The sequence below is a fragment of the Pyrus communis genome, chromosome 3 (assembly GCF_041283825.1).
Source record: "Pyrus communis isolate YQ-2024b chromosome 3, ASM4128382v1, whole genome shotgun sequence".
In the NCBI taxonomy this organism is placed as follows: Eukaryota; Viridiplantae; Streptophyta; class Magnoliopsida; order Rosales; family Rosaceae; genus Pyrus; species Pyrus communis.
In genome coordinates, this window is record NC_142567.1 from 25,993,688 (window position 1) to 26,018,746 (window position 25,059).

General features: G+C 37.5%; 2 protein-coding genes across 2 annotated transcripts; both read right to left on the reverse strand.

The window, feature by feature from the left end:
• Positions 1-1,811: 1,811 nt before the first annotated feature.
• On the reverse strand, positions 1,812-3,477 carry LOC148698219 (uncharacterized). The gene is made up of 2 exons (XM_088690272.1): positions 2,312-3,477; positions 1,812-1,991 (listed from the first exon to the last, which is right to left on the reverse strand). The coding sequence occupies exons 1-2, from the start codon at positions 3,408-3,410 to the stop codon at positions 1,957-1,959; spliced, it is 1,134 nt and encodes a 377-aa protein (XP_088546398.1). The 5' UTR covers positions 3,411-3,477; the 3' UTR covers positions 1,812-1,956.
• Positions 3,478-6,002: 2,525 nt separating this feature from the next.
• On the reverse strand, positions 6,003-7,803 carry LOC137714697 (putative 2-oxoglutarate-dependent dioxygenase AOP1). Its single transcript, XM_068453840.2, has 3 exons — positions 7,348-7,803; positions 6,488-6,815; positions 6,003-6,371 (listed from the first exon to the last, which is right to left on the reverse strand). The coding sequence occupies exons 1-3, from the start codon at positions 7,722-7,724 to the stop codon at positions 6,129-6,131; spliced, it is 948 nt and encodes a 315-aa protein (XP_068309941.1). The 5' UTR covers positions 7,725-7,803; the 3' UTR covers positions 6,003-6,128.
• Positions 7,804-25,059: the final 17,256 nt, after the last annotated feature.

Below are 25,059 nucleotides of genomic sequence, written 5' to 3' on the forward strand. Positions count from 1 at the left end.
TATATAAGGACTACAGTAAATGAAGTACCTTGTGCCTTAGTGAAGAGAGAGTAATCAGCTTTCGATTGACTGTAACCAGCTCTCCGAATGGTTTCTGAAAAGGTAGAAAACCAGTTTCTTGAAGCCTGTTTGAGTCCATAGAGAGATTTGTTGAGTCGACACACAAGGTTCTCCCCCTGTCGGCGAAGGCCAGGAGGAGGCTCCATGTAAACCACTTCCTGCAGGTCACCATGAAGGAAGGCATTTTGGACATCTAATTGGTGGATATACCAATGACGGGCTGATGCAATAGTAAGAAGACACCGTAGGGTGGTGAGTTTGGCAGTCGGAGAAAAGGTTTCGTGATAGTCAACACCCTCAACCTGAGTATAACCCTTGGCGACAAGGCGAGCTTTGTATCGCTCAATGGTGCCGTCAGACTTGTATTTGATTTTGTAGACCCATTTGCAGCCGATGGGTTTATGACCAAGAGGCAGTGGAACCACACTCCATGTGTTATTTTGTTGCAAAGCTTCTAATTCGACATGCATGGCCTGTGTCCAATGAGGATTTTGGATAGCTTGAGCATAGGAAGTGGGCTCGGTAGGACCTGTGATGTTAGCTAGAAAAGCAGAATGGGAAGGAGAGAAACGAGAATAGGAGAGGAAATTAGAGAGAGGATAGCGAGTACCTGAAGGACAAGGCGTCAGGGTAGATGGACTGACGTGGTTGGACATGTGGTAGTCTTTATGCCATGCCGGAGGGTGCGTAGGACGGGTAGAGTGTCGGGAAGGTGCTACGGTGGGCTGAGGAGAAAAAGTGGGGCTGTGGTCATGAAGGCGTGGGCTGGCAGGAGAGGGTGGGATGGCAAGTGGTAACGGGCTAGCGAAAGTGGGTGAGGGAGGAGGCACATGGCCTGAGTCAGGTGTGGTCGGGGCAGTTAGTGGGCGGGAGTTGATTGGGTCATCAGGTGGGGCAAAAGGCAGCAGGTCTGATGGGTGGGGAGGGTGTGTGGGGCCTGGTGGTTCAGGAGAATGTGCGGAATGTGAAGCATAGGGAAATGTGGTTTCGTGAAAGTGTATATCACGGCTGACAAAAAATGTATGAGTATCCAAATCAAAAAGTTTATAACCCTTTTGACCATGAGGGTAGCCAACAAAAATGCAACGTTTGGCACGAGTGTCAAATTTATGTGTGTGATGAACAACAGTAGCATAACAGAGGCAACCAAAAACCCGCAAATGAGTGAGTGGTGGCGGTCGGTGGTACAAAAGTTCAAAAGGTGATTTATTAGAGAGTAATGGTGATGGGAGACGGTTAATGAGATAGACAGCTGTCAAAACACATTCACCCCAAAATGAGAGAGATAAGTGGGATTGGAAGCGGAGGGCACGAGCAACAGTGAGAATGTGACGATGTTTGCGTTCGACAACTCCATTTTGTTGTGGAGTGTAAACACATGTGCGTTGATATTCAATGCCATTGGTTTGAAAAAATGATTTCATGGATAAAAATTCTAGCCCATTATCAACTCGGATTGCCTTAATGTTGGCATGAAATTGTGTGTGGACAAAGGATATGAAGGTTTGCAAAAGTTGTTGTGTTTGAGATTTAAATTGCATAAGAAATATCCAAGTGCATCTAGTAAAATCATCTACAATGGTAAGAAAGAATCTAGCCCCTGAATGTGTGGGAATTTTGTGTGGGCCCCAAATATCACAATGTAATAAATCGAAAGCAGCATGAGTTGAAATTGAGCTTAAAGAAAAAGGAAGTCTGGTTTGTTTGGCCATAGGACAAATGCCACAATTATTATCAAAAGATAAATTACTTGAAGACAATAATGGAGATACTAATTTAAGACGAGAAGGAGAAGGATGGCCAAGACGCATGTGCCATAAGTTGGAACGTTGTGAGACTTGGCAAGAAACTGGTGTCCTCTGTACTGGGGACATGTAATAAAGACCACCACGTTGTTTACCCGAGCCAATCATCTTCCTTGTAGCCAAGTCCTGCAAGACACAAAAGGTGGGAAATAGTATAACACAACAATTTAGAGAATCAGTGACTTTGCTGGCAGACATGAGGTTTAAACGGAATGAGGGGACACATAAAACATTATCTAAAGTGATGTCAGAATTAAATTGTATTGTGCCAGTGGAAGTGATTGGGGCGGTAGAACCCGTAGGTAAATTGACTATGGGTGTAGGCGATGAATTTGTTTTAGTGAAAAGTGTGGAATCAGAAATGATGTGATCTGTAGCTCCACTATCCAAAATCCAAGGCTTTGAAAATATAGAATTTATTGAAGGGATAGAAACAGGAGGCAGACCTGCAGCATTTGCATAAGCATCATTGTTATTACCGGAAGCATGGTTGGAATTGATCAAGGACACAGCATGGGCAAGTTGTTGTAGTTGTTCATGAGAAAAGGCCTGCAATGGATTGGATGATGATGAGGACACGGCATCGGTTTGCTGTCTCTCAGCAGCATGGGCATAGGAGTCACGTGCCCTGCTGTCCTTTGTGATGCCTTGATTTCCACGCGGTTGCTGTCCCTTGTGGTGCTGTCGGCCATTAGAATTGTTGGTGCCGTTTTTAAATCGACATCTATCCTCAGTATGCCCATTTTTGTCACAATAATTGCAGTGGTATTTTAATGTTCTGCAATTTTCAATCGAATGTCCATCTCTGTTGCAATGAGTACAGTGTGGCTTATTGAGGGAGTCATTCTGTCGACTTTGAACTGCAGCGGCTATGGAAAAATTATCGGTTGTTCCCGTCGACGTCATATGGCGTTGTGTCTCTTCTTGAGCAACGAGTGAGTACGCTTGACGGACATTTGGTAGCGGTGTCATCATGAGGATATTGCTGCGAACTCCACTGTATGTATCGTTGAGTCCCATGAGAAATTGCATCATTCGGTCTTCTTCTGTTTGTTCATTGTGTTGCTTCATTTGGTTGCATGTGGGAGGAGTGCGATAGGTGTCCAGTTCATCCCATAGGCCTTTGAGTTGTGTGTAATAGGTTGAAACTGTCATGGTGCCTTGTGAAAGAGAGGCAATAGATTTTTGAAGTTGATAGATTGTAGGCGCATTCTTTTGTGAGAATAATTCTTTGAAATTTTCCCACACTTGATGAGCACTTTTGGCGTGAACGACACCTTTGGATAGGTTGCTTTCCACGGACTGTGCAAACCATGATAAAATCATGCTATTGCATTGTTTCCAGAGTGCATATTCTTTTGGCGCTGTTACATCTGATGGAGGCGCAATGGAGCCATCAATAAAGCCGACCTTGTTCTTTGCTGTGAGTGCATGAATCATGGATTTACTCCAAGATGGATAGTTGGAGCCATTCAATTTTTCAGGAACTAGCATATGGCCAGGGTGATCTGAGTAATGGACATAGTAAGGACTTGATGTATCCATACCGAGGTTGATGTTGTTGCCGCTTGAAAATTTTGTTGGTGTTTGATTTTCTGCTATGGTGTTTGAAGGCTAGGAATACAGGTACCAAGATTTTCGCTCTGATACCATGTAAAATATGGAAGAGAATGCCTTGTTTTTCTTATTACTTTCTCTACAAGATTACAAGTATATATATACATGATACAAGTGTATAGGTAGGACAAGGTAGGTCGGCTATAGGACGGCTAGACGGCTGTAGGACGGCTAGACGGCTGTAGGACGGCTTGACGTTTGACGGCTGTAGGACGGCTTGTCTGTCGGCTTGTCCGTCCAATAGAAGGAATAATAATATTTTCTTAATAGTTTTGATGGGTAAAAGTCATTCAACAACAAGAATAAAGGTGGATATAAGTCTTTCAATAATGGTAATTACAAATTCTCTGGTGGTGCAAACAATGGTGGTTATATGTACAATGTTCGGTTCCTCCACCCAACAATTACAATTTTCAAGTTCAGAACTGTCAATCTGTGGGGAAAAAATAATCACATGGCAGACATTTGTAGGTTCAGAAATGTTCAAGGATGTCAAATCTGTGGGAAAAACAATCATTTTGCAGAAACTTGTAGATTCAGATATCTTGTACCTCAAGGATGTATTATCTGTGGAAATACTCATCACACTCTTGCAGTCTGTTTTCAAATGAACAATTCGCCTATGACTGATACGCAAGTTAATCAGTACTTGCCCAGTGCTCCTCCTAATGTCCGCAGATATGTCTCAACAAGTGTGGCTTGTTCATTCATGAGCTACCAATCATATGACATCTGATCTTAGCAGTTTGTCTCTTGCCATTCCTTATCCATTTAATGAGACAATCCAACAAGCCAATGGAGAAAGTTTACCAATTTCCCACATGACATCTGATCTCAGGGTGGTAGAATTGCACATCTAGGCAAAGCTATAAATGTTTTAGATCTTAGGGAACGTAGGCAGGTTTGCTTCAACTTTGAGATTGTAATTTAAGATCTAAGAGAGGTTTACTGAAAAGCAATTGGGTTTGTGCTGAAATGCAGTTGAATGATTGAAGAATCATTCGTGGTTGTGTTTAATCCTTAGAGATTGAATTTGACAAAGGTTCTGGCCTTGAAGGCCTTTGGCTTTATTTATTGGCAGGGGAGAAGAAGCAACCTTGTTTGTATTGCTAAGTTGGAGTAGGGGGTAATTCGACCATTTTGCGCTAATATTGACTATAATTCCTAGTAGGTGGCATGCAATTGCATCTTGTGATAGTTCGAAAGAACGTAGTAGTGACCTCAGCGTGGTGGATGATACTTGTGTATGCATTTAAAGGGGTGAGATATTTCAGGCTTTGGTCATCTGCGTGCCAGACACACTTTAGAGGGATTTCTATCTGAGGCCTCGAACAAGTGAAGTGAAGTAAGATGATCTACTGAGCCTTGATTTGGACTTTAAAGTTGGTGGGCCGGAATCATACGACTTTTGAGTAAATAAAAATGAATAAGCCTCCCTACATGCCATGTTTTTATTTAAACTTTTTAGCTAAAATGATCCTTAAAACTGACATAACCTTCACTTTGGTTCTTGAGATTTGAAATCAATAGAAGTGATCCATGAGTTTATCCACCATCAATTATTTTGGTTCTTCTATGAAAAATCTCACAAAGTAAAGATAAATTACAAAATGCCCTCAATTTTCGTTAAGTCATTAAGCAATTATAGTGACTGGGGAGCAATTCTAATTGGTCAATAAAAATATATTCCAATGTGATTTTCTTTTTTATATTTCCTTTTTTTAGCCAATCTATCATGATAAGTAAAAAGGGACTTAAAATTAAAAGAGGGAGAGAAAAGATTTCACTTTTGGTCAATTGTTTATTAAATTGAGAGTATTATTGTCATCTTCATTTAACAAAAATTTTTACGGAAATATCAAAATAATTGATGGTGAACAAACTCAGAAGCCACTTATATCGATTTTAAATCTTAGAAATCAAAGTAAAGAGTTATATCAATTTTATAAACCATTTTAACTAAAAAGTCTATTATTTATGGCCCAAACAGTAATTTGCAGAAACAAGAGCATAGAGATTGCAATAACTATTGATTTGCACGTGCACCATGTCGAAAAAGCAATGAAGCTATTCAAAATCGACCTCCTATTTTGAACATATGCAGGATAAGAATTTTTATTTTAATTTTTAGCCTTTCCTATTTTGAAAAATTTGTTCTGCAATTTTTATTTAGTATAGTTAATTACTAGCTTTGATCCCGCAGTTCAATTCCTCAGGGTTTAGGATGCCTTTTGCTAGCCAGTGTGGTTGTTGGTGTTAGGGTGCAATTTGGTCGTCTTTTTAGGAAGATTCAGTTTTCAGAACAATTACCAGAAATCTCAGATCTGTCCAAATATATCTTTGTTTCTTTAACTGGACTGTTTGATCCACAATTATAAATAAATAATAAATAAATAGATAATTACTTTTCTTACTGTTGAGTGTTGAAGATGCCTTGGATGACGGGCGTTGGAGATGGGAGGGTTAGATGCCGTAAAGTGAATGAGACGTGAGGAAAAAAATTGAGAGAACAACACATCGGAAAAAACAACACTACAGCTTTATTTATTCTGTAACAAAGAAGAAAAGAAATCACGCATTACATTCGATATAGAGAAGCTGCAGAAGAAGCCAGACAAGAATTTAAAAACAATGGCGCATAAGATCTCAAATACCACAGTAGGCTTTGATAGCATGCTTAGCTTTCTGTCCCTCCTCAGTTAGATAGAAACGAAGGAAATCAAAGTGATCAAATGGCTTATATCGTAAGGGGTGTTTGTTATCAACGAGCTCTTCAGGTACTTGCACAATACCATTTTTATATGAGAATAATGACACCGAATATCTTGTTTTCATCTCTTTCAGGATGACTCGATGCTCACATGCGCATACCCTGTCATTACTCCATGCCTTCCAAATAAAGGTAGAAAAAAATTGTGAGCTAAGACAGTTTGCTTGCACCTTGTAAATTACAAAAGTTTAGAACAATATAAGCAAGACTAATATGATATGCGAAAGTGACCCACCATGAGTATATCGGATGCAAATACTATAAAAGATGAAGGTGAAGAAGGTGCATAATCAATCCATTGGCCTGCCTTTGTTTTGATCTGCAAACCATTGACCTCACTTTGATGTTGTATGGTTGTGAAACACTTGTCTGTGTGAGGAAACAGTCTCACATTACTCTCATTCGTCTGGTTCTGTATTTCATATCCAATGCATCTAAGCTGGTAAGTGGTTGATGCCTGCTGAGAGTCATAAAGCCTCCCCACCCCATAAATATCAAACACCATTCTTGTCACCATTTGATCCAATTCTACCATCATCTCTGAGAAGGAACGAACACTTTCACTAGTTCAAAGAACAAAGAGTTGCGCAATGTTAATGCACTATATCAAGGTTGAAATTTATTTACTATTTTCAAACAACATATGTTTATGTTGTCAGACTATGAATCCTTATTATTTATCAAAGTGAAATCTTGTCTAAATGTATAGTCTATAACCAATACGGCAACATAAGTACTTACTTGAAGATCCAAGTATTTTTTGAAAAAAAAAAGAAAGTTCCAAGTGCTTCTAGAAAACTAGGTGGAAGTGCTTCCTAAAAATGTAGTTGGAAGTGCTTCTTAAAAAACAGTTGGAAGTGCTTCCTATAAAAAAAAGGGTTAAAAGTGCTTTATGAGAAAATAGTTTGAATTGGTTCTTAAAGAAACACCGGCATGTACTTCTCCAGCATATAAGCACAATATTTTCGACCAAACATAGTAAAATGCTTTTAATCCCAAGAAAACACTTTTAAGCCTTCCACAAAAAAATACCCTAACAATCCCTTCTACATACAATAAGCGTAAAACAAAATTTAGGAGTAAGAAACAAAATACCGAAACCGTTCATTTCCTTCAGGCCACATGATACTAGTGAACTTTTGTACTCCTCCTACAGTTGCTGGATTTTCAATGCCCGAGGAAAAATCGTAAGGAAAGAGCGGATTTTGGCCAAAATAGTTGTGGAGAGGCTTATCACTGGTCTTCTGCATTTTAGTTTCTAATGGAAGATCACAAAGATCTTTTATCGCAGAAAAAATGGAGTTATGAGTTTCCAAAGTAACTTTATTGTAAACAACCTCAAAGCAGCAGAACTCTTCTAGTGCATGCTGGACTTGTTTGCATGCCAAGAGCCATGCATCTGTTCCAGGCTTCATGTTTTCATTGGATAAGTCTACGACAGGAACCACAAGAGACTGACTTTCCGACCTCATATTTCTCTCTAGAACTCTCCTAATTATTAGTGAAGCTAGTCTTCAGGAATTGCTTCACTGTAAATCTAGCAATGGGATGAACATGGTATCATTTTAGACAAATTTATAGCCATAGAATGATAAGTTTAGGTGGGAGCAAGTGCTTCCAATTATTATTATTAATAATTGAAGGCCACATGTAGCCATAGAATGATAAGTTTAGGTGGGAGCACGAGTTGTGCTTCCAATTATTAATAATTGAAGGTCAAATGTAGCACTAACGTCATGAATTTAAAAGTACGAAGTTTTAAGTTCTGATCTTAATATCTCATGAATAACGTGGTTAATAGTTAATTATAATGTTATTGGTCATTGTCATAATTAATTTCTTAGTGTTTAAAAAATAAGAAATGACGCTTAAACCTTCCTAGGAGCTCGCCTAGACTCGCTTAGGAGCCCATCTAGACCCGCTTAGGCCGACCCAAGACGGCCGTAGCCCGGAACTCAATAAAATAATTTTAAAATCGATTCAACCCATTTGCCATGGCTGGGTTGGACGGATTTGGCGGCTTGGTCAAAAAAACTGCCTACCCCTATAACAAAGTGGATCAAATCCAATAACAACTAAAAAATTGGACTTGTATCAAGTTTACTCATTTATGTATCCTAATACAATTATGTATTGTTTAAGTGTAAATAGACATTTATTTATATGTTATACAATAAGTTATATAAAAAAATGTCTCAGCCTCCACCTAAGTCCTGCCTAGGCACTTAGACCATCTCCAAAGAAGATGTCAAATAAGTCAAATAGGATTAAAAGACATTCAAGTGTTCTCCAATGGATATGCCAAATATGGTATGGCAGTTGAGTCATTTGACTCCTTATTTTATAGCTGTCTTTTTTGATAGCAAACAAATGAGTAAAATATTTTTTAATTTAATTTTTTCATTCATGGGTCCCATTAACAATCAATAGAATAAAAACTAAAATTAATTTTGATTATTTTTTAATAGTTAATGTAACTCTAAGCCTAATAAAATAATAAAATACATATTTGACATATTCATTGAAAAGGAAGAGTATTTAGCACTTGTTTTAAATTTGTCACATCAGCCATCAAATATAATTTTGACATCTTCTTTGGATATGCTCTTAGGCACTTAGACACTAGGTCTCTTCTCAACTAGTGCCTAGTACTTTTTAGAACCCTATTTAATTATAGGTGGCTCATTACATGACTTATCCAAAATTTATTTTCTTAATCCCCGACGTGGGACTTATATTCAACACAACATTAAAATTAGAATTGGTTATTCTACTTATCATTATCTAAAGATTATCTGTAGAAAATTCATTTAATTTGGAAGTCTTTTAGTCATTCATACGTTCAAACAAATCAAGAAATATATTAACAAGTAACATTCTCATGGTGAACCATCAATTTTTTCAGATAATGCTAGGGAGACTAATTTTTAAATCAAATTTGCAAACCAAATAATATGGTTATTGATGATTTGATTATTACTTAAGTGTTGATTAACGTGCTTATTTCTTATTGATGACAAATCATTTGGTTTGCAAATTTGGTTTAAAATTTTGATATCCCTCGCATTACCCATTTTTTTATATGAATAAATCTTCAAATTAAATATATATTTGTTTTAAATCTCTACTAATTAATAAAACACTCATTGTCAACCAAAACCCTATCAAATTACCAGTTTAACCCTCTAATTAAAACAGAACATGAATAAGAAATATGAGTAATTTCACACAACCAAATTTTGACTTTTTTTTTCTTTTCAAAGCATCACTTACATGTAATCCTAACATATCTCTAATTAAAAATAAATAAATAAAACAAAATTCACACTCTCACATTCTCTATCACTCTCTGCATCTTTCTTGCCAAAATCCTCTTCAACCACTCTAACCACCCCACTTCCTTCATCCTCTTCTCCCACCCTGCCTGCCTCTAACCCACCTGCAAATTTTGTAGGCTCTTCCTCTCCTCCAACCCTAATCACCCTCCGCCATACCCACCACCCAACAACTTCTCCCACATCCTCTGCGTTTTCCCCCATGACCCCTATTTCGTCGCCCCCTGCCTCTTTGACCCACGAATCCTAGACTGGAGGCCTCCCACCATTAATGGACATCCAATGTTTTGAAGGTATGAGCCTCATTATTTAGTTTTTGCATCTTATGCGAGGTTGGAGGAAAAAAAATTTAAGCATTTAAAATCCCTTGCAATACGTTCGATGTGTCATTGAAATACATATATTAATCATGATTTATCACTCCTCAATTACTTATTTTGTTGCATTCGATTGTTTTTACTTTGTTACTGGGCTTGGTTTCATCCAAGTAGAATTCCACATTATACAACTTTTGGGAGATGTACTGAAGTTAGTGATGATTTTAGTGTTTCATGTAACAATATCTTTACAAATTATTATAAAATTCTTAAGGTATTGCCTAACTCATAAGTTTGGTTTTATTTCACTAATGTTAGTAATTGTTTTCATAAGTTCATGTAACTCATACCACAGTGAAAAGAATTTTTTTCTTCTGAATGACGTATGCATTGCACATTGATTATAACTTATACCACAATAAAAAATAAAAAAAAATTAAGTTGCACACGTATAACGTGTGTGCCGGTTGCTAGTAATTATTAAATAATAATAACAAATGACCGCTTCAAGTGTCACATCCCAGCCTAAACGGGACCACTTCCTGGGCCCGACTCCATCGTAACACGATATTGTCCGCTTTGGGCCCCGATCACGCCCTCACAGTTTTGTTTCTGGGAACTTACACGAGAACTTCCCAATGGGTCACCTATCCTAGAAGTGCTCTCGCGCGCTATTCGCTTAACTTCAGAGTTCCCATGGAACCCGAAGCCAGTGAGCTCCTAAAAGGCCTCGTGCTAGGTAGAGATGGGAATATACATATAAGGATCACACCCTAGGCTTTGATACCAAATTGTCACATCCCGGCCCGGGCATGACCACTTCCCGGACCTGCTCCACCACTGTAGCACGATATTGTCCGCTTTGGGCCTCTACCACGCCCTCACGGTTTTGTTTCTGGGAACTTTGAAGTTAAGCGAGTAGCGCACAAGAGCACTCACAGGATGGGTGACCCATTGGGAAGTTCTCGTGTGAGTTCCCAGAAACAAAACCGTGAGGGCGTGGTCGAGGCCCAAAGCGGACAATATCATGCTGCAGTGGTGGAGCGGGCCCGGGAAGTGGTCCCGTTCGGGCCGAGATGTGACAATTTGACCCGCCCGGGCTCGACTCCACTGTAGCACGATATTGTCCGCTTTGGGCCCCGACCACGCCCTTACGATTTTGTTTCTGGGAATTCACACGAGAACTTCCCAATGGGTCACCCATCCTGGGAGTGCTCTTGCGCGCTACTTGCTTAACTTCGGAGTTCCCATGGAACCCGAAGCCAGTTAGCTCCCAAAAGGCCTTGTGTTAGGTAGGGATGAGAATATACATATAAGGATCACACCCCTGGACGATGTGGGATGTCACATCAAATCCCGTCCAAAATGAATCATTGACTAAAGATCTTGTTTCAATAAATAACTATGAGTTTATGAATTAATAATGTGACATTGCAACTACGCTGTTGCTTTGTAGTTGATAAAGCAACTAGTTCATAAAATGAGATTATTGGAACATATTAGGCAGATGTATAATCAACAAATGGAAAATTTAGGTTGATGCACCAGCCTAATGTGTTTTATAAAGTTGTTTCTAATTCTATCTGTTGTAACTTTGCTGTATGTCTTCTATTATTTAATTTTTGTTTTACTTTTATATGGATGACTAAACGATTTTTAAATTGAATATTGTTTTGTAGAAACAATTTTTGGACTGCAAAGAAGAAAATGATCATTTCAGTTATAATGTTTGTAGCGATAACCAAATTCAATGAAATTTTAGATCAGTGCACCTACATTTAGTGTTTGAAATATCCTGGATATGCTCGATATTTCTACAGAATATATCAAAAAATTCAGGGAATGATACGGAAAGAGGAGGTGAAGTCTAAACTTCATCCCATATCCGCGATATTTCCGGAAATCAGTCAATTTCTTCGATATTTTTGATATTTTAAGGAAATATCTAGGGTTTGCAGGAAACATCCATGAGCCTATGCATTCTTAATTTCTTAATTTCTTAATTTCTTTCTTTATGTTATTAGTTTACTTCAATAAAGCTTGTGATGCTTTCGTGATGAAAATTTCAGTTAAGTTATGCATAATTTATTCTTTCTAGTGAAATTCTTTATTTTATTACTTGTTATTAAAAGGAAGTTTTTCTTCTCACATATCACATAATTATTGTTTACACAATATCTAATTATTAATTCTTAATTCATACGTGTGTTGTGGCTTCATATGACATTCCCTAAAAAATAATTTTAAATTTCCATGTTTTTGAGCAAATTTCCATCATTTCCATCAAAGACAATCGATAGTCAACATATCCATTGATATTTTCACAAATTTACCTATCGATATTTCACCGATATTGATATTTTAAACATTGCCTACCTTACATTATGATCATAATCCAATTGTTTGATATTGTTTCTTGTTTTCTCTGTTGTGTGTGTGTGTGTGTGTGTGTGTATCCAAACCGTCTATTTTTTAGGTTTTCTTTCAAAGATCAAGAGTACAAAAAATCACCTAAATCTGAAACCATATGAACGTTGGACTAAGGGTTTAGGGTTTCTTTGTAGAACCGTATTTATCTATTTTCTTCATTATAAATGAATGTATTAATGGTTTTAAATTTGTCTAACCTTTTACACGGATAATCTATGAATAATGTTCTAAAAAATAGACATTTGGGATCGTTGAAATATATTATGGAATGAGTACCACAAAAACATGTGTAAAATTTTTTTGTGATGTCACAGATCTGTCTATAACCACTGTTATTTTTATTTTAATCAGTGACATTTTGACCTAAAATAGTTTAATTCTCCTTAAACCCTTAATATTTTTATATATCAATGGCCGGCTCATGAAGTAACACCTTGTGTTATTTGACCAAAACAAAAGGAACATTTTTTGTTGGTTTGCCAGACCATTTATCAACCAGGCACGGCAAATGAAGAAAAAGCGAAAATGCAGTTGATTTTTTATTGCCGCCTTGACGCATTTCTCTCTCTCCGGCATCGTCAGAGCGATGGTGAGACCAATTCATAATTTTGATTTCTATCATTGACTCTTTCTTTCTCTTACAGTGCATTTATACATCGATGGAATTTAATAAAAATGAGAGCGTATGGATTAGGAACGGTTTTTTTCGGGAATACAAGCATTATTTAGTGAATATGACTCTTCGAAGTGCCATTTCTTTTGTGTGTGTTTGTTTGACAAATGATAGAATATTTACAATAAATTATAGGAGGAATTTGAACACGAAAACTCAAGTACAAAGACGAAGGTTCTTAACCAACGAAATTTGCCATTTCTTTTGTGTTTCAGATTTAATAAGATATTGTCTATTATTACATTGGTCTTTTAAAATTTTATCAAATCGGAATTCATAACATGTAATAGTACACCAGTTTAGACAGTTGACTTGTTTAAACATTTACATGTTTAAGTACAATTTATTTATTTTTGAACAATGATATTATCTACATTAATGGGGAGGGGGTGGGTTTAGCCTCACAATGTGCTAACAATAATGTAGTTCAATTCATTTTTAGCAAGAATCAAACTTAAACTCTCAATTATAAGTGAAGAGGAATATCACTAGAGTACTAAGTGACAAGTACAACTTATTTGGTTCATTGTGTTTTGGGGCTGCGTGGATGGGGCGGTTTTCGGGTTTTTTTTTTTTTGTTTGAAAAAAAATTTTAATTTTATATTATTTAAAATATTGTAGAAAACAATTTATCTATTTATTTTTACACACGTGGTGTACCAAAATGGAGTAGGTACGTATGAGATGTTAGGAAGACCAATTTTTTTTAAACCAAATTTGCAAACTAAATGATGTGGTTGTTCATCTTTGATATAAAAAAAAATGATGCAGTTTTTTATGATTAGATTATTAATTAAATATCAATTAATTTGATTTTCTTTATTGATGAAACTTAATTAAAATTACAATTTGATTTTAAAAACTTGATTTCTCTATCATTATCCGTTACCGAATAATGAAAGCAATGGTTTCTACATGGACCACGCCCACTTTTGAACTTAAAATATAAAATAATATATTGTTTTCAACAACAAAAAATAGCCCAAAAGCCTTTGACCTCTGCCCCCAAACACAAAAGAGCATCAAAAGCAAAGGAGGAAGTACAGGAATCCCAAATATGACAATAAGTAGTAAAAAGGCTCTGGCGAGCAAAAGCACGACAAAATTTGCCGGCTCCATTTTATGCTTCTAAAATTGGCTGCCGCTCACTTGATATATCAAATAATAGGTACAAGATTTTAGGACGTCGTATCATTCCTAATCACCGCTTCGATCACAAGTTTAGAGTCACCTTCAACCAAAATCTTCAAAACACATTCTCTTTATTTATCTATTTGATTCATTGTGTTAGGTGGTACCGGGCAAGGGCGGCTTTTGGGTTGTCTTTGTTTTTTTTATAATTTTTTTGGTTGAAGAAATATATTATTTAAAATATTGTAAAAAACAATTTATTTATTTATTTTTACACGCATGATATGGTCACGTACCAATAATGAAAGCAATGTTTTGTGCACATATCAGGCCCAATATTGAACTAAAATTTTGACAAAACTTAAGGGCAGAAGCGAAGTGGAACACGAGAACGTGATTTGTAAGACAAATTGGGTCAAATGACTCTTATCGGTCAAAGAAGATGCAAAAACTTAATAAATAAATCTATATACCTATGGAGAGAAATATTTCTTTGGGCCAAAAAGATTAGAAGGTCGATGGATTGTCTCTCATCAACCAAGTACATGGCAAGCTCCACCCCATCCACAACTCGAGTCTTCAGCAAATCCATCCAACCACACCACATTACATTTGAACTAACCCAAAATACAAAGTCATTTTATTGTATTATTGTTAATTTGCAGATGTCCTGCCCTTAAGACTTTATTATATATCATACAATCATGAAAACAGATTGGAAGAAATTGGTATTATTTGGAGACGGAAATTGGGCGCTGCACGGTGGCCTGCGAGGTTTGACACCGATGTCACTGTCCTATATTCTCAGTACACACCACTAAGAACGATGTTCTTTAGCCAATACTCTAGTAGTGGGAGCGTCTACTTTTATTCTCTTTTTAAAAATAGATAACTTTTCTTTTGCATTTTATTGTTTTCAATAATTTGTAAGAGACTTATTGAACACTTAAATAAATACACATTATATGTTTGCTTCCTATGTTTTCATTATGTTCTAATACTTCATAGTATATAAGTTATTCTATTTTCTAGTTTATGATGAAACTATATATATTTTAAGTATAAACAAACACTTATTTACACGAAACATAATAGATTTACTTAAATCTGCCTAGTCTACCTAGCCACCTAGGCGCTAGGCCCCAACCCACCGCCCAACTAGCACCTAGCGTCTTTTAGAATCTTGGGCACATCAGGTCTTCAACGATGAAGTAAGTACAGTTGATGAAGTCGTCGGCACAATGAGTGAATGCGAATCTCAAATTAACGGAAGAATGCATAAAAAGGTAAAACTCACAAAATCTCGCTATGGTAAAACCCAAGGTGGGATAAAACTCATAGACTAAGGAGAAAATTGAGAAGTTGCATTAAGTCAAAATTATACATCTTCTGGACGCAAGTAAAAAAGCTCATAAAAGCATGACCAGCCTAGGATGGGTGCCTCGTCAAAACCTAGTTAGGTAGCAAAAACTCAGTGGGAAAAATACTCCTAATCGTAGGGAAAAGAGTACATGATCAAGTGAGTATACTTCTGGATACTCTCTATGAGTTTAACAGAACTTCCAAATGAGAACTACAAGCATTACATATGAATAGTTAGGCATACCAATTCCTCGGACAAGCTTTTGAAAGGTTGACTTCGGCAGTGACGTCATGTAGAGGTTTGCCAGGTTGTCTAGGATCGGCTTGATTTCAATCTCCTGATGGTTTGCTGATGTGATGTAGATGCAATATGTCTTGGCGTTGACATCGTTGATGTATCATGTCTTGGTTGGACTAATACATGCGGCATAGTCTTTATGGATCATCATTAGGACTCAACGATAGATGAAAATAACAAGTACTTCAAATATGCTCAGCAAGAACTCCTAACCATGTCTCACATGTGGCGTAGTGAAGTGAGGTGAGTTTTGGAATGATTTGAAGATTTCGCAACTAAGGTCATATCGTGGACCTCCAAGATATTGCGATATTCATATTGGAAAAGACATAACCATTCGGGGATTTACCTTATGCGGATTTGATAAGTAACCAACGTCAGCATAACAAACAAGGCAAGCATCATTTTGAGGATCATGGGGGTCAAATATGCTCTGGATGCATTGGGATTAGCCCAAATCTGTAGTACCTTCAAGGTAGCAGAAATACGTCTTTAATACCAATTTAGTGGTTGCATGTAGGCGTAATGCTGCATTTTTAATAGATCAATAACGAATGAGATGTCATTTCTAATTACAATGAGATAAGTACAACAAAGCATAAAATTGAACTCAGATATGGAATTTCGGATGCCATAACCTCTTCAAGGGTCTTATTTGCATATAATGTATGGAAGATCATGGGTATACTTAAAGGTAACACCTTTGGGGTGTAGTTTGACTGGTAGACCAAAGTACCATCAGAACAACGCTTGAACTTCATGTTAAGATGAGTATTCCTAAGATCCTTCATCTTAAATTCCATCTTTAGTTGCGAGACAGCTTTCTCAAGCTCTTCTAGAGTCTTAGTGAGATGCATGTCAACGACTAAATTGTAACTCTAGCAATTCGGAATAAGAGTTCATAATTTAACACGCAAGGGCATACTTTATATCCCTAACTGATCAAATAATCACTTAGACATGTATACCACATCCGCCGAATTGCTTCAATCCATAAGTGAACGCCTCAAACCAGTTGAAAGGGTGTTCCGTGGTTTGGAACTATTTGAGTCAGTCCATGTAATTCTTCAGGAACTTATATGTAAACCTCCGTATCAATATCCCCTATGGAGAAACACTAACCACATTTCATAATACTACAATCAATCACAGGGCGTTTGAGAAAAACCTTGTGCCGTAAAGCATGCATCATATCGCACTACGTCATTCATCTCATTACGCTTCTTTTCCCATTTTTAACACAACAAGGTTACCTTGAGCAGTGTAAGAACTACGGGTCCAAACACATTTCTTAAAGAATTTAACCTAGATTGTAATTTCAGTTGTCCAATCAATTCTACGTTGTCACTAATCAACGGAACACGGTTTGATATCGTCGCTTTTCATTTATGTCGGTAGCTACCATATAAGTGAAAACATCATCAATGACAATCTCATTCCAATTCCAATATCTCATCCAAACTAGTATATTGAACCAAGAGCTTCAAGTCTCGGGAGTTATCCAGATTAATCTCATGAAATGGAAATGATTTGAGACAACAATCGAGTATGGATTCATTTTTGTGCCGTGACCTTCCTCTTCTAGGGAAGTGAATCCTATGAATCGAGTGATTTGTCGTGCTTTAGGAAAAGATAGATTGATTAGCTATTCGTCGATGTACCAGACAATTAAACAAGGGCGGCCAAACCGTCCAACAGGGGCAGCATACCCTTCGGGGATGTTGACTCGACGTTCGTTAAGTACGTCTATCTTTGCAGGCATGTTTGCAGCTGGTATACGATCTCGTCACTTTAGCTAGATTAGAGGAATGTGTCTAGAGCAACATTCTAAAAGCTAGAATACATCGCACTTGGTTATCACACTTGTGCAGTGCGGGGATCGAGATAAGACATAGTGGGCAACATCCACGTAAATTCGCGGCGTTCTACAGGAACGTTGACATTTTTATCTCCCCCTAACGGAAGAAATACTGTCTCATTGAAGTGACAATCTGTAAATGGGAGGTAAAGAGATCCATTGAAAGGGCTCTAAGAAAGCTAGTGTGAAAGAGAATCGTAATCGACAAAGATTCACATCCTTCTTTGAGTACCCATATTGGTACGTTGTGGCAGTGCAATTTGGCACATGGAATGCACACCCATATGTGTAAATACGAAATGTTAGGTTCATACCCAGTAACCAACTGTAACATTGAATAGGTTAAATAGGTTTGGGTAAAAAGATGCGTCATGGCATCATTGTTCGACCTAAGTGTCCCAAAGGGTTGTGCCAAGGCAAGTAAATTGCTCAATCACCTGGCTCTAGGCCGGTCACGTGTGGCGTGTTCCCAGTTAAGAAGTAGCCCATTAGCCCCAGAATAAAGCTTCAGACTCATTTTTTGAGGTGGTGCAAACTTATTCCACTCTATTTTCCATCAGTGATTTCATTCAGGATTATTGACATCTCGAATATCCTTAAGACTCAACGACGTTCTTCTGGAACAAGTAGAATATAAGGTATCTGAAATAATAATTTAGTACCATTCATACAATGAGGAGTGTGCCAATGCTCTAAATCAGGTTAGATAAACCTGAAGTCGTTGCTAGAGATGTGATTTAAGTATAAAGTTAATGTGCGTAATATCACATTCATCTAGACAACTAACTTTCCTACATTCGTACATGATCACATGTTTAATTGAATTCGGTACATGTATACAAGAAACATGATTCAATTAAGTCATATTCGAGGACAATATCGATACGATTATCCATAACTAAAAGAAACACCAAAGATGAATCCAAGAACATAGAAAAATGTTCACAAAGTAAATGGTTTACTAAGGGGATTCGGTCAACAAGGCCATCCATGTCAAAATTTTTGCTTTTCTAACGGTGTTTGGTGGAGCAAAATCAATCTCACATATTGACTACTCCACAATGACATTGGTAGGGGTTTAAATAGGTGCATAACCAATGATCTATTCCATCAAGACGGAAGTAGATTCTACATGGTTAAGGTTTGGGAATATTATCCCTTATTCTTGAAGTTTTGGGTTTTAGATCATGCTTTGGGTATGATGCCACACCTTGGTAGGCCCTGATTCTACCATACGTTGTAAAAACAAACTCGAAATTGGATTGTGATAAAGACAGACCCAAAATTGGATTTGGTAGGCTCCAGCCGAAGCTGGAGGGGGTCTGTTCGGTAGGCTTCTACAGGGCATCACCATTCGGTAATCTTTGACCGAACTAGGTTAAGCTATTCAGTAGACTCCAGTCGAACTGGTCTATACATTCTTTAGACTCTAGCAGAAGCTGGGTCTATACCTTTTTTTCACGTTTGTGGTAGTAATCAGATATGAGAATTTCGTAAACTTCCACTTTCTACACTGTGGCTTCATGAGCGAGTTAAAAACTTGGAAGGACGAGAAAAGTATTCACCAGTCAAAATTCGAGCGGATTTGTAAACTTCAGAATCATACTCATTCATGGACGTAATCATGGTGTGCTTCAGGCAATGTCTTTCATGATTAAACAGTCCGTAGGGCGAGCCAAAGAGCCATGGAATCTTCGTTCGGGAAGTACTTCTGTTGGTGATGCTTTGGGCATTAGTCTTCAAATGAAGATCATGGTGGAGGCTTATTCAGCTTTTCCATGCCATTGTTGGCCTCAATGTTTTCTCAGCTTCTTGATAGTCAAGTGGAGATTCATGACTTGTACCCATATAAAGTGGTTTCTATTAGAAACGTCCAAATCAGGAAATCGAACTTGTGATAGTTCGACAATCCATTGAATAGAGGGAGTAAGATTGTGACTAGTGCTATGGAAATAAGATATCCATAAGCATCAAAGTTAGAACATTCGGGGTTTGAAGACATGGTTTACATGAAAAACATCAGGTTTTCATGGGTGTATTATTTTATGAAAACTTCGGGTTTCAAAGGCACTAAATTTGAAACTGCAGGTTTGATTTAGTTTATGAACGTTTAGTTTATAACAAAGAGGTTCCTGTAAGAACACAGAATACAATATACAACTAAGTGTAGTAGATTTGGGTTGCTTCAGGAACTCAAGTGTGAGTGCTTCGAGACCACGAAAGGTAGTCAATGGTTCAAAGAAAATAAATAATTTATTGAATCGTTAATTGCCAAAAAGTGGACTTCATGCCAATAATTTTGGATTAATTGTCAGATTAATGGACTGCTGGTCACTTTAATTAATTAATAGATCGGGCCATACAAGGTCGATCGCAAAAGCAAAAAATAATAACATTCGGGTTAATATTAGCTTGAATTTTTTGCTTCGGGCCAAGCGATAATAAATTATAGCTTGATAAGCGTTAACCAATAACGTCCCAAAAATTATAGGAGTATGGTTATGAAGCAGGAATGCCAAAAATGGGGCATTGGGTTTGAAAAAAAATCGTAGCACAACTCGGTGGGCTGGCTGCTATGTGCAAGGCAAGGCCCTAAAGGCCTATTGGGCCATGGTGTAGCCTACAAAGCAGCCCAAGTTATGGTTGTAGGCCACGAGCTAGGTTCTGGGAAGAAGCCCAGCAGCCAATCTGCTGGATTTTGGGCCAAATTGGCGCGAGAAGAACATAGGTCCAGCACAGAAGCTGGCCAAGATGTGTGGGCGCGAAGCTTAGCCAAAAGCTGGCTTTATTTTGGGCTGTGTGCAATGCAAGCCCAGCAGCTTTAAGGCTGCTAGCAGGTTTGGACTAAGGGTTAGCGTAGCCCAGTAAGCAATATGGGATTGGTGCAGGCAGACCTGGGGCACAGGTTGGACTTAACAAGCAACATGCTTGCTGCAGGTTTGTGCTAGGGAGTCGGGACAAAGCCTAGCAACTCAAAAGTTGCTAGTTTAGGCTGGAGGGGTTGTAGGCCCATGGTAACCATTACCAGGTCGAAGCCTGGTGTCCGTGTAGGCGCAGCAAAGCCCAAAAGGCTGTTGCATAGTCCAGACGTCGAAACGACGTCATTCCTGGCGCGTGCTCGACACGGATGGCTACAGGCCAGTAGCAGTGCTTGGCAATGGTGCCAGTGGTGATGCGGCGATGAGCCACGGTCTATGCCTCAAAAATTCCAGAATTCTTAATTTTTTTTTTCGGCTCTAGGGTTTTTCAAACCCTAATTGTGTCTAATTAATATATATATATATATATATATTCTTAATTTTTTTTTTTCGACTCTAGGGTTTGAAAAACCCTAATTGTGTCTAATATATATATATTGCCAAGTATATGAAACATATGAAATATATCTATCAAAAGGAAAATATAAATGTAGGGGGTTCATGCATTATGGGGAATGTTATATATATATTGCCAAGTATATGAAACATATGAAATATATCTATCAGAAGGAAAGTATAAATGTAAGGGGTTCATGCATCATGGGGAATGTTTTCATGCTGCAAGGTCGTTTCAAATATCTTAATTTATTTAAAAAGAACTTGATTGGCAAAAACAACTGAGCTTTTGAATTTGTAGAATATCATTCTCTGAAAGCCGGAATTGTATCTCCAATGCGTTGTATCATGTACAACAAAAAAAATTAAATTGAATCAATAGCATGTAGATCAATTCAAAATAATAAATTAATCATAAAGAGAATGATTAAAACGTAATACTCCCTTGATTGAAGGTCAAACTCTCTTTAGCGCAGCGTCAATAGCGTGCTGATAACATGTTGTAGACCTAATATACTAAATCATATAAAGGACAAAGAGAGAGAGGGGGTGTGGCAATAGTAGAGAGAAAGAGAGAGATGTGTAATTGTGAGGTGTGTGTTGTATCACCCCATTGTGCCTTTATTTATAGTAGTAGGGAAGGTTAAATCCTTACCCTAATAGGATTACAACTCTAATAGTATAATATCTAACCCTAGGGAATATTTCAAGATATCTAGATACACTAGGATTTACACAATCACATTCCTAATCTAATAGGATTGCAACAACATTGTCCATTATTACATAGGTTTTTTTTTCTTCATATTTTAAACCAAATTTGAATTTGAAACCTGTAACCTAATATAACAGTTTAGACATTTAATTTATTTAACGTTTGCATTGTTTAAGTACAATTTATTTGGGTCATTGAGTTTGGGGGAGCGGGATTTGGATCCCATTTGGATCCAAATTGTGGGAATTCTAGGGATCCTCACATCCTAATCGTTTATTGTACATTGTGCAGTCATAAATCATTTTAAATTTATTTATTTAAAACTAAACATAAATAGTACCTAATAAAAACTGACCATACGATGTACGATAAACAGCCATAAAGTGGGGATCTCTAGGATCCCCACAAATAGGATCTGGAGAGGATCCTCATCCAGGGGCGCGAGGGAGGGGATGCATTTTTTGTTGAAAAAAATGTATTATTTTAATATTATTTAAAATACTGTAAAACGATTTTTTTATCTAATCTTCCACGTAAGGTGATACGTACCAATGGATTCTACATGCGCGACGCTCAATCTTGAACTAAATAATATATAGTTGTCAACAAAATAAAAGTATTAAAGTATTAATGAATTTACATGTCAGTTACATAATTTTTTTTTAAAATAAAAATTAGTAATTGATTTTGGATTTTAATACTTAACCTTATTAAACTCCTAATTAACTTTCAATTCACAACATATCTAAAATAAATAAAATCAGAATAAGTGACACACCCCAACCGGAATGTCCCCTTGGACTCTGAATCGAGCTATGATGGCCAACATCCAGAGGGTGACAAAGCCATAAAGTGTAGTGATGTGGAAAATATGAATAAATTTAGATCTAAAAGTGCCTATATATAAGAATGCGCTAGTAAGCAGGAATGAACTCATTCCACACATGATGACAAAGCAAAAGTAAAGTATAGCTGAGTAGATTGAAAATTGTAACATCGAAGGTAACCTCATATACCCAGATTTGCCAAGAATCCTCATCGATACGAAAGCTCAGCTGCTAAAACCTGGAGAGGCAAAAAACAAGGGTAAGTAGGCCTAAAAATAAAGCTTTGTAAATTTTTTTTTCCGAAAACATAATAACCCATCACCGTAAAACAAGTATGGTTTCCAAAATATACGTACTACGTATAGTATGAAAATACTTACAGTAGCCTGCAATATCTTAAGACTTCAATACGTCAAAAATTTGTAAATAAGCATATAACTTCTAGTAATCACAATATCTCGCAGAAATAAATATATCACATCGAGTGCTCATCATCACATGCTAACACACGAGTTTATGTAGAGGTATTCTTGTAGACATCGAAATTTCGGTGAAATGAATGTTAACCAATAATTAAAATTTCAACGCTTACGTGTCACATAAATTTTACATGTAGCGTGTGACTCAACGAAAAATCGAAATAAATTGGAAAGGTCATCAAATAGGACACGTGTCAATATCTGGCAGAAATGATTTATTTCATCTGATTATTTAAATCCAAAAATCAAGTTTTGGAATTCTATAAATAGGAGGCCAAGGCATTCATTTAGGGGGGAAGAAAAAAAAGGAAGAAAGAAAGGAAGAAGAGAAAGAAAGAAGGGAATTTACATCACACCAAAACCTTGAAGCCTCGAAACTCTAAAGCTCTCAAGCAAATCCCGAAGGATCAAGAAAACACTCTTCGTTCTTCGTCAAATCCTCCTTCAAAGGTCAAGCCCCAACGGCCCTTGAAGATTAACAAATCCACACATCCAATCAGTCTTCAAGATTAGGCCCAAAAGCCCTTGAAGATCCGCTCATCCATCAACCCTCAAGATCAAGCCCCGACGGCCCTCTTGAAGAAATCCATACACTCAGTCTTCAAGATTAGGCCCAAAAGCCCTTGAAGATCCGCTCATCCATCAACCCTCAAGATCAAGCCCCGACGGCCTCTTGAAGAAATCCATACACTCAGTCTTCAAGATTAGGCCCAAAAGCCCTTGAAGATCCGCTCATCCATCAACCCTCAAGATCAAGCCCCGACGGCCCTCTTGAAGAAATCCATACACTCAGTCTTCAAGATTAGGCCCAAAAGCCCTTGAAGATCCGCTCATCCATCAACCCTCAAGATCAAGCCCCGACGGCCCCCTTGAAGAAATCCATACACCCAGTCTTCAAGATCAAGCTCAAAAGCCCTCGAAGATCCGTTCATCAACTGTTCATCCCTAGATCAAGCCCCGACGGCCCTTTGGATCAACAGCTCATCCACAAACCTACACCCTACGAAGATAGAATCAGAGGATCAAATTACAAAGAGATTGTAACCCCAAAATCATTAAACATAAAATATATTTTGTACACGTATTCTTGTTTCTTGTTTCAGGAACTTTTCGTGTTTACAATTCTGACATGAACATAACTGTGTGTAATAATGATTTATGCTTTAATACTACAACCACGTGAAGACTGGCGCTATGCGCGTCATATACGAGTCCTAATTGCCTATAGCAATCTAGGACAAAACTGGCACCTACAATGGATCCAAAGTGAGCGTACGGTGCGATGTGAACATACACGTGAAGCCTGGCCTTGACCTGGGTGAGTACTGACACCAGTGTAGCACACGATGAGCAAATAACGTACATACGATCATGCAACAATAAATCGATAATTCACGTCAACAAAATACTATTCAATAAATATTAATCATGGTCGTAATTAAAATTCCATAAAAGTAAGTATACATGTGCATCCCGTAGGATTTAGGATAATTTTGTAAATTCCATTATTTCGCTAATTCTTATAACCCTAGTCTAATCTAGGCATACGTAGGAAATTCTTTTTCAAATATATAAATGGAAACTAAATAAATATATGATATTTAAAAGAAAAAATCCACTCACAGATACTGGCAAAGACCCGTTAGTATTGGGACCCGTTAGTAAAACTTGATTAAAATGTTTGAATTTGGGAAAATGGAGTGCGGATATAGAATCAGAGCTTCAAAATACGCTATTAGGGGTCCTGGCTCGACACTGCAACTGTCGGAATCTAGGAAAGAGATGGCTGGGATAAATCCTGGCTCCGACTAACTAAAAAGTTCACTAAACCTAGCTCCAACTAACTAAAAACTTCATTAAACCTAGCCATGCAAAATACCAATCGAAGATCAAGGAACAAGGATTCGAATTATAACGTTGGTTTCCTCGGCCGTGGTCGGATTTTGCCGAAAAAAGGGTCGAAAGTCGCCAGATTCCTCGCCGGAAAATTGGGGAAGTTCCCCTGAGGTATTTCTGTATCAATTCATCATCAAATCACATGAGGAACTCAGAAATCATACATTAAAAA